Here is a 10,872-nt window from a genome sequence, read left to right as displayed (position 1 = left end):
AAAAAAAAGGGGCCAAAAAAAAAAAAAAAAAGGAGGGACAAAGAGAGGAAAAAAAAGGGCTTAAGCAGTGAAGCTCCCCACTGGATTCAATGGAAGACATGTCTAGATAGTGTCTTAAACGAATATCTCTTGCACAATGTGCACAACCCTAACCAGGATCGTCTGAGGTAACGCTGCTCACTTCTCAGACAGGTAGCTCCAACCTTATTTAAGAAGAGAGGGTTAAATATTGACGTGGAAGTGACCAAAGTCCAAATAACTTATTTAGCAACTGTTGCTGGAAACTTTTATCGACAATATGGGATTTTTATACTGCACATAGCTAAATGATAAATAAAACCAGCAGTTTGTGTTTGGCAGAGATAACATTGTTCAGCCTTGCCAGCTTGTCATAGAGTATGATTAGGCATATGGCAGACTTGATCTCTGGGGAAGGATTCATTATCCCTTGATTTTGTGTAATTTTTAAGAGGCCAACCTGATATAAGCAGTAATGAACACATGGAGGTATTCAGGTCACGCAGCCAAAAACACATTCTGCTTTCAATCATTGCACATCCTGAATATTTGCTTTCTTTTTACAGTAATTGTGGAGGTCAATGAAAAATCAGTAAAAGCTGCCATTCCGGCGTGCTTGGAGGAGACGAGCTCATAAATGCAAAACATCTGTTGTTTGTACAGGCACAAAAGCTGACTGCGATAATCAGCTCAGCATACAACCACTGTAAAAAGGAAAGATGTTCAACTCCACTTTGACGGGAAAAAGATTATCTTTTGTCACTGGCAGAAAATCAGGGGGGGTCCCAAACAGTGACAAGGATTTTTATTTTTTTATTAATTCCTTCTTAAAGCCTTGTTAGGATTCCACACTACAAACGTAGAACCCAGCTGGTGGGGTGGAGAACAAAAGAAAAAAAGGAATATTGACAGGATTGCCAGCAGGTGCCCTCGTGCTTTGTTGTCCGCATTGTCTCTCTGTCCTGCTCACAAGGGAGCACCAGTCAGTGTGAGAGGGGCTACGTCTTCCTTGCCCACTTGCTGTGCAGACTCCCTGCGCAGGCTGACAGCAAGAGTGCCAATTAGTTACTAGCAGAGTTAGAAGAGAAATATTTGTCTACTAATTTGCTGACTATATTTTAATTGTCTTCATGACTTGTCCAAAGACACCTACTGATATTTTTACACCTTCTCCCTTTATCTTCTAGCTGGTTGTGAAATAATATTGACAAATGGTTTCCAGGCCGGAGACTGTTCTTGGGCAGCTCAAAATGAACATGAATAAACTCAGTACAGAGGGGATTTAAGCTGGACTGATAAAAAATTATGAGTGCAGTGTATCCTTAACAAAAATGTCAAAGCCTTTTCATCCACACTGATTATTATACCCTGTGAATGCCGATTATTATTGTAGGGGCAAAGGATAAAAAGAACAGGAAGTTTCTGTTTTCCTGTAAAAGTCTAAAAGAAGTTTTAAAAAAAAGTTATCCTCTCAGGATATGATGTGCCAAGTGTACTGAATACAAATACAAAATTTCAAATGGAGATTTTCAGTTAATGTCCATCACAAGATAAAACGTCTTTTTGCCCACAAATGGGCAAATCCAGAATTCAGTTTCCAGTGAGAATTACCAGCACTTACAGTACAATTTTAAGCAGGATTTCTGTGAATAATTGCTCATATTTAGAACTGTCTAAACTGTATAATCTCCTAAGTACATCTATTACATTAAAAAGGAAGAGAAGTGAGACTGCAAGGAGGGGACAAACACGATACAAGTAGTTTAAAGATTTCAAATGGGCTATCTTTAAAATATTTTGCAGTGCATTACTTTTGCTGGAATTGTATGAAAATCACAAGACCAACTGAGAAAGCATGGTATCTTATTCAGCTCGGTTTGCAGTATTTATGTTAGATAATGCTTAGTTCCCTCATCTGAAGTTAAATTTTTGTATGAAGATGGAAGTAGATTTCAGCATAATAAAAGGAAGAGCAATCTTTACCAATATGAAATCTACTGTAAACATTCCATGTGAGCATTAGGAAGTCTTCTATACTATTTTACAACAATACGTTATATTTTACCTGAGGTTTGCTGGTTTCCTTAGCATTTAAGGTCGGCATCTGGACTTTGAATCGAGATGCACCATTCAGGAAGGTTTTAGAACTCTGAAAAAAACAAAACAAAACCCCATACTTTTGTTGCTTGTTTTTTAAAGGACTACATTAGTGTTAATAATTTCTCTGCAACAAAAGTCTTTGTGCATTGTAACATAAACATAACCCCAAATGAAGCATCTTTAATTTAATGACTGTGTATTTTTGGTTTTTAAAGTTCTTATGCACACCTACGGCAATGTACGTAAAATGCAACCACAAATTTATTTGAAGGCTAACTTCATACTGTTTTTATACAGAAAGAGCATACTGAATTCAGAGCACAGTCATGCCATTCTTACCATCTTTAGCTGCTTTTTCCTCTACCGAACTTTCATTGACATTGCAAACTTAGTTTTTTCTCATAAGCAGATGATCCTAGTAGCAATTACAGAAGTTGATTTGTTTCAGGAAAACCTTGATTCTTCTCTTCCCTACCCCTTTACGATAAAAGTTCATCCCTTTAGCTTATGCTCACTATATTCTTCTAACCCAGAAATGGACTGTGCTCTTGTGGGGATGAGGGTTAATGAAGAGTCTGAGCACCTCCAGCATGCTCAGTACCGAAATCGAGGCAACAAGCTATATTTTAGGCACCAGATGGACCTGCTTTTTATACTTACTTATTAACAAGTACATTAGTGTATCAGCTCACACCAAAATTGCATTCACCGGAAAACATCATTCTGAGATACTTGGTCTAAAGAGATTTGCCAGGGACATTAAGGTTTGTCCGCCAAATTAAATATACAGCTTCAAAGTAGGTTTGCAGTCAGGTAGGGACAACCTATTGCTAAGACCACAAGAGGCACTGTGCATTCCTCAGGGATGAGATGTTTGTTTAAGTGCCTAATCACACTCTGGCTGTCACATTAAAAAAACAAAATAAAACAAAAAACCCAAACCCTGCCCCAAATAAACCCCCCAAAACCCACCCCGCAAATAAAAAAAAAGAATGCCCATCCTCACTGAACATTTTAATTCAAGATGAATCACTAGGTAATTCTTCCCCAACAAAAATACAAGGATATGTATTGCAGTATTCTTTAGACAAACTGCCATCCATCAACCAAATCCTTCTAAAAAGGCAAAAAGCTTCTGAAGATAAACTAAAGTATTTCTGCTGTTCTGAGCAGAAGACACTCACTGCTTGTGAGCTGAGGCACAAGCAGTCTTGAGCACGCATTCCCCAAAATAAACAAACAACACTCAAACCCCCAGGGTCTGATAAAACATATTTTTCAATTTTATCTTACAGAAAATTAGGCTCTTGTCAGAAAAGTGATTTACAATAATCTGTGGGGAAGAAAATCCATTATCTAGAGACAAGTCATCACATCTTTATTCAGCAGCTCAGCAGATAAAAAGTGAAAGACTTTTTCATTTGACTGTCAAAAATAAGATTTACTGTGGTAAGGAGGAAATGTCTGGGGAAAAGGACTAGACTGAGAGGCTGCACATTTAATACTTAGACCTCTTTCTCCTTTTCAGAAGATAAAAATTGCAGCCTGGTATCTTTTAAATGCACAAGCACTTTGCCACAGGAGTTTAAGAGAGCTAAGTTTCCTGGAAATGCAAAGTCAGGTTAAAGAAAGTTCCTAGAACATAAAGACAGGTCTGTATGAACACGCTGCAACTAACATGTTTACTTATTTAAAAAAAAAAAAAAGGTACAGGGAGAAAAGATGAGAAGCAATAAAAACAGTTCTAAATCATCACATTTCACAAATGCCGTTAAATCTACTCTTTAACTTTCATTATGAAAGTGCACCAATGCTTAATAAAGCACACTGACTTCTCGCTTGCATTTGTCATAGGTATAGCCTTTTGGAAAGTCATAGATTAAGCCTCCAATGCTAGCATTTAAAAGCACTTTATTGTACTCAAATATTTGTTTTGAAACAAATTTCAGATTCGTAAATCAGAGCCAAGGTGAATACAGGCAAATGAAGCACAGCCAAAGAAATTGGTGAATAAAGAATAAGAACCACGCATTCAAGGCTCTGTGCCTGGCTCTCCGTCTGTGCTTCTGGACAACTCAATGAAATCAGATTACTCACAACTACAAACTCTGTAGAAATATTGGGCTCACAATCATGCTGCAAATAAACAGTAGACCAAATTCATCCAAGATAGTGATATCACACAGAGATGAATCTGATCTATAAATCTTAATATAAATCTACCCGAAGTCCTTCCCTCATGTTCAGCATTTATTTTAGTTGTGCTTAAATTTAACTGGCCTCATTCTTCCACAATGAGGTTCAGCTTTTGGCACCAGCTGGCAGAGCTGCCTGCACCTAGCCAAGACATCTGTCCAAAGTGACCTACTACAGCCTTATGAGCAAAGCAAGTGCGTATGTTTCTTTAGTGTCTTCGAAAAAACATTTATAACTATTTGTAGAAGCACACAGGTTGTTCAGGTTGTCATTGAAATGACTGAGCAAAAAAGGAGAGCTAGCATTCTATGCCTGCCAGCAAATTCTACCCCTTGTACAAGACGGCTGGAAGTTTTTGTTCCCAGTAGTAACACAGTCTATTTTACGACATGAACCTTCCCTCAATTAGAAATCAGTTTTTATTTACAGTCAGACACTGTCATTAGCACATTTGCATTTGTAGGAGATCTTCTTGAACTTCTATTCTTATCAATTTCCTTAACTTCTAAAACCACCCTCCCCACAGCAAACGGAAGGTGTGAGCCCTATTCATTAAGGATTTAGAATCCATTGTACTTTGCAGACCACACAGGTCTGAAGAGAGGTATCTGAGCAATTCAGATGGCATACAGCTTCCCAAGACAATGGCGAATCTTAATCTAAGAAGGGTCCAAGGCAGGTGGGGAAGCACTTTTATAGAACTCCTACAAGATTTGCAGCTATGAATATATGGAATAGGGCAGGAAGAAGTGATGCCTTTTCCTCTGGAGAGCAAGGTTTCCAAGGAAACAAGGTCAAATGCATCCCTACAAAATGAGACTGCGCCTGGAGCAGTGATCTTGCTGGTGTCCTAGAGAAGATTAGATCAAATGCTAGCCCTTTTCTGGGACTGGGAGAAAGGGTAGTGAATGGAAGGGGAAAAAAGCTCCTAAAATACTAAATTTTTGTTAAAAATAACACGGCAAGTAGAAATTGAATGTCAAATTTTTCCATGCCAGCTCCTCGAGACATACAAGCAACATACTATGCAGAACTCTTTAGTTATGCTTTCCAGTAAAAGTGTATTTGAAACAAATAACAAACATTTACATCCATAAAGCTTAACAGCAAATTCTGTAAACATTATGCTCTAGGTATTATAAACAGCAGCTGAAACGTTCATGGGAGCATTTCTGAACTACATAAAAGCTAAGGAAAAAAATGCCTCCTGTGAGGAGTCTCTAAGAGTCACTTAAAATATTCTCATACTTGACAGAAGTTACCTTTAAGAAATGAAAGAGAATTAAATGAAAAATACAGAGCATATTGTGACCACACCTTATCTCACAGTAACAAACTAAGAATAGGATTTCCAGACCATTAAAAGTATTCAGAAGCTTTATCAGGACTACTTCATATGAGGAGAAAAAACCCATTAACTGGTAAAGAAGAGATAACACAGACTAGAAAAGTTGCCTTCAGTTACTATTCAAGAAGAGAGCATTTAAAAATGTAAAAAGCCATCTATCTGAAACTATTGGGGGGGGTGGTAAAAAAACAGCAATCATCCCTGTACAATCTACCTGCGAGACTTGCAACTGAAAGGTATAGTTCACATGCACCTACATGTGCAGACAATCTCCGTGTACAATCCCCTAGCATTGGAAAACAAATGTGGGATTCCCTTGGGACCTTCCCTCTGACACTTTCCCCAACAGCCCTGATTTGCCCTCACACACGGGAAACCTTAAGACCTTCTTTGCCAATCTCCCCCTACTATTCTTCCGAAGAACTAGCTGAAAATGTGGCAGACCTGATTGCCCACAGGTCCCTGGGAGCCAAAAGACAAACAGCCTGGAGTAACACGCTGCTCTAGGTTTTGGTTACAGTAGAGACAAACGCATACCAGAGTCTTATGCAACATGAAATAGAGATGAACCTGCAAACACACTCCTAAACGAAACTGGGCTACAAATGACATTCTGTTACGAGAAGTTATACACAGCTGCTCTTCCTAATGCTCTCTTTTTTGTTCCCTTTCCTTGCTTTTTATTTTTCTCTTGTTCTGTTTGGATTGCCTCCCTCCTCTTGGGTCACTGCTACATGAGGCAAGAAAGGAATCATCTTCTCACATAGTAGCTAAAGCTTTCTAAGGCACATCTTTTCGCCATTGACACGGCTTTCTACATTACTTAATTTTGAGTACATAAAACGTCTTACGAACTTTTGTTTCAAAAGCGTTGAGCAAACATCTTGGTAGCAGAGCTTAATCACTTCCAACCTACATTTAAAATAGTGTTTGAGCAACCTTATACTAATACTTAAAGAGAAAGCTTTCCTTTTAGCAACAACAAAAAAGTTATGAGTTTTGCTGCCACAATGGCACAAGGAAGTATACACGTAATGTTCAGCAACCCAAAGAAAGCTTAGACATTTGCACACATACACTTCAATCCTGCTTCAAAATGCCTTAAGTGGTCAATCTCTGATGCTGGATTTTCAAACTCTTGTGTCAAGAGAGTCGCATTTACCCTTGTGATCCAGGCAGTATGCATTCCACAGTTTGTGTGTGTGTGTGAGTATATTTACAGCTTAGTGAAGTTCACTACCTTGCCAAAATTGAAGCCCTTGAAGTATAAGCTCTCATACAATAGCAAGATCCACTGCCTTGATGCCAGTAAAACATGTAATCAATGCGTTCTAAAATCTCACTGTATATTTAAAAAAATCCCATCATCTATGTATAAACAGCATCTCCATCCTTGAGGATTTCAAAATTTGACAGGCAAGCCCTAAGCAATTTGATCCTATGTCAAATTTAGACCTACTACAAGCAGAGGGTAGGACCATACAACGTCCAGAGGTCCCATCCCTTCCAACCTAAATTACTCTGTGACACCACAAAAACTAAAGCATTGATTTGTCATGTGACCCATACCACTAAGCACAGATTATTTCTCTCTCCTTTTCACAGCTCTTCATTAATGTCAGTTTTGGTTAAATAAAGGCCATGTTATATCATGACTAAACTCACTGTTTGCTCCAACCTCTTCACCTCAGCTCACCCCTTGCTTCCTCTTTTCCCTAGCCATGTGCTGCTACTGTCCTTACCTCTATCCAAGGGAAGATCCCACCTTCCATCCCCAAGCCCACAGATGCATGGTTCATTGACACTATGCCAGCAAAAGGGCTATTTGCTCTTTCTGTAATGGGGTTCTCAACAGTGAGACCCTTCACAGGATATGGTTGGCAGCTATCCCATTATGCCATACCTAAACAAGGCAGGCAACAGCAGGAGATAGGTCAAAATGCTCTGAAGATGCCCAGGAAGACTGGAGGAAAGTAAGAAAACTCAACCCCCCCCCAAAAAAAAAACCAAACAATTTTTACTTGGTTTACTGTACTAAGATCATCTATTCCAAAACTTTGATTAAAACAAACTCATTCACGTCTTGATTCATATTGCTTTGATAGAAAGTAAGCTACTGGTTTACCAGTGAAGCACAGAAGACCAATCATTCCCTCAAGTATAGGGTCAGTTATAACAGCCTGGCACGAAAGGGCCACGCAGATTATCTGATTTCCAGAACTATCATAATAAACATGTGTATTAGGAGGAAAAATTAAAATAGAAAAAGCATTCACTTACACTGGATGGTGTGCAGGAGCAACTTATATCTTTAGGATCTGAAATACAATACCACGCATAGTTAATAGTGAAAACAAGCATAATTAGTATCTCTTAAAACACTTACCAGTAGTGTAATTTACCGACAATAAACCAACAGTACAGATAACACAGAAGTAGTCCTGGTAGAAATGTGTAACTGTAGCTTTAGAGAAAAAGAAAAGGGTGCTCCATGGTACCCTTCCCATCCTATGACCACATTAAGTGCTATTCTGGCAGTCCAGCTCATTACAGCATTCTAGTTATATCGGCAGAACTTTTTACTTCCCGAGATAGGACAGATACAGTGAAATAAGCATTCATACTAGTATCTCTGAGTCTACATAGGGACAAGACGGGGCATTCCTTTTTAATTTCTAATTTAAAGTGTCAAAACTTGCTCTATCAGCTGATTTCTGTATTTCATAGCACAGAATATGGATGGCATGGGTTGAACGGTAGCGCAGAATATACATTGCAGCCAGGCGGGACATTCTGCTAAGATACACTTGAACAATTTATAAAGACGGGGAAGTAATGACAGGGCAGTGGACTGAATTCTGAAGTGTTACTCTCCCAGGTATGCCAGAGTCTGAGCGTATAAACTCTTTAGATTTACACAGGTTCTTCTTCACCTAGTGTTCTAGGAAGAAGTTCTTTAAGTATTGGCATAGCTTAAGGAATATACTTTGCACTGGGTCATTTAGCTTAAACAGCTGGTGTTCTTCACCCATAATGAGCCTTCCATGGTTCTATCCCATTAAAGCACTTACGTTCAATAAGAAACAGGAAACAAACAATCCCCATCACAGCAATGATAACACCAGGCATCACGAAGGAGAGACCCCAGCACGTAGACACCCAATAAGCAGCAATTAAGGATCCCAAGATATTTCCCACTGAAGTGTGTGAATTCCAGATTCCCATGATCAAACCTCTCCTGCATTTAAAAAAAACAACCCACAAACATTTCTTATTATTCCAACAATAAGCACTGCTATCTTGAGAAAAGTGTATCAAAAATGACTGTTCATCTGTGGTGTTAGTGAAATATTTGCAATCTTATTGTTCTTTAACTGACCACTTCATTATGTTAGTCTTTCATCTGGCAATGTCAAGGCACCTAAATATTAATAGAAGTGTTCTAAATACTTCTCTGTGCATGGCAGAACTCATCCTGCACTTAATGGCATTTAAAGGCACCACTAGGGCTTGCATATTTCTGGATAGAGTTTCTTCGATAAAAACAGGTATGCAGATGTTGCATAGCATGTGCACACTAAGTCCAATGCTTCTGGGAATGAAAGTCCTCCTGCAAACACATAGCACCGATAATCTGATGCTTTCAGGATATGTTAGACTTACCACGCAGAAGAAAACAATCTGTACAGGATAGGTAGAGCAAATTCAGTATTTTCTGACCACATTCTGGACTTGATAGGCACTAGCAGAAGGTAACACCTGCGCAAGCTTGGCTAACAGGCACATCAAACTGCTGTCTGCCTGGAAATCCCAGACTAGAGCTGCTGTAGAATAGCTCCAGCTGAGCTAATGTAAACCACAAAAAATCCTACTGAAGTCATGACAGTTAGAAGGGTTTTTTTTTTCCTCGTAAGTCATGGGAAAACTGCCTTGCCCTCAGCAGGAGTTTACCTGGTGCAACCTAATTTGAACTGAACTAAAATGGTTTCCTTTGGCTGAAGACAAATCTTAAAAGGTCTGCTCATGTTTCACAGAATTTGTAACAAAATGAAAACAAGAACCAGATCACTGACATTCAAACCACAGCCCTATCCACCAGTCCACTATGCAGCCTCCTAAAAGTAAAGGCTGTTGCTTTTGCACACGAAAAAAATCTGAATAGATGTATTTGTTTTGCACAGACTCGCCAGTTGTGTTCAGTATTGTATGATGGTTATCATTCTCTGCATTTTGTAACATTCACCAAAAGGCTGCAGGGACTATGGAAAACTAGTTGAGCCTAGATCTTCTTAACTATCCTGTGACTTTATACAGAAAGCATATACTTAATTTTCATATGCCCTTCTCTTGAACTGTGACAATAATGATCATTCAATGGTATGTATCTACAATGGATGGCACTGCAGTAGCATTACTATACGCTACATGCATCAACCATTACCAGAGCCAATGGATTTAGCATGCAGCTCTTGCAAAATGTATGGAAAACTCCTGTACAGTATGACAAAATAAATGAGTGATCTCCATGCAGGATTAAAGGGAAAAAAAAAAAAAGAGATTATTTAAAGAAAGTGACAAAAAGAAAGGTTAAATCAGTTGCCATATATATTTTCTTTTTTTAATTAAATTTTCAAGTTTCTGTAAGTGTGTTAGAAAAAAAGACATTAGACAAAAAGATACTTTTAGAGTTACACCCTGACAACTGCTTTGAAACACAAATGAAAACACAGGAAATTCCACATTAAAATGCCATAACAGCCTTTGTTAGAAGTGGTTTTACACTGTTAATATTTGCAAGAATTATTCTTAATTCAATTCTGAAATATTTCACCTGAAAAATTAAACATCAGACTAAAGAGCTACCACAGAACACAGTTTTGACATGAGAGAGAATATTTCAAACCAATATATAAACTAATCAGCATAGTAAAGGAAACTCCTCTCAAAGATCTACCTAACTGCTTGTTTCATCCCAAAAAAACACTGAAGCAAAAGAAAGATATTTAAATTGACTATAATATTACAGCACAGAATGTGTCGATTTGTATTTCCAAAACTTTGGATTACATATTATTTACCTTCCTTTTCCAAACCAGTTGCCAATACATGTAACGACACTCGGCCAGCCAGTAGTTTGCACCAACCCATTAGCTATCTGAAAGTATATAAAAATAATAATAAATAAACATACTCTATAATAAGTCAGGTTC

At 38.3% G+C, this 10,872-nt stretch overlaps 1 protein-coding gene across 1 annotated transcript in view; it reads right to left on the bottom strand.

Annotated features, from left to right (window-relative positions):
- The window catches only part of SLC37A1 (solute carrier family 37 (glucose-6-phosphate transporter), member 1), a 34,269-nt gene that overhangs the window by 15,903 nt on the left and 7,494 nt on the right, over window positions 1–10,872 (bottom strand). The window contains exons 6-9 of the mRNA XM_009327991.1: window positions 10,741–10,817; window positions 8,734–8,900; window positions 7,943–7,980; window positions 2,084–2,167 (exon numbers count right to left, since the gene is read on the bottom strand). Coding sequence (XP_009326266.1) covers window positions 2,084–2,167; window positions 7,943–7,980; window positions 8,734–8,900; window positions 10,741–10,817 — 366 coding nt within the window. The remainder of the gene's footprint in view (window positions 1–2,083; window positions 2,168–7,942; window positions 7,981–8,733; window positions 8,901–10,740; window positions 10,818–10,872) is intronic.

The sequence above is a fragment of the Pygoscelis adeliae genome, unplaced genomic scaffold (assembly GCF_000699105.1).
Source record: "Pygoscelis adeliae isolate BGI_AS28 unplaced genomic scaffold, ASM69910v1 Scaffold154, whole genome shotgun sequence".
NCBI classification, from domain to species: domain Eukaryota; kingdom Metazoa; phylum Chordata; class Aves; order Sphenisciformes; family Spheniscidae; genus Pygoscelis; species Pygoscelis adeliae.
This window is presented reverse-complemented; position numbering and strand designations above follow the sequence as displayed.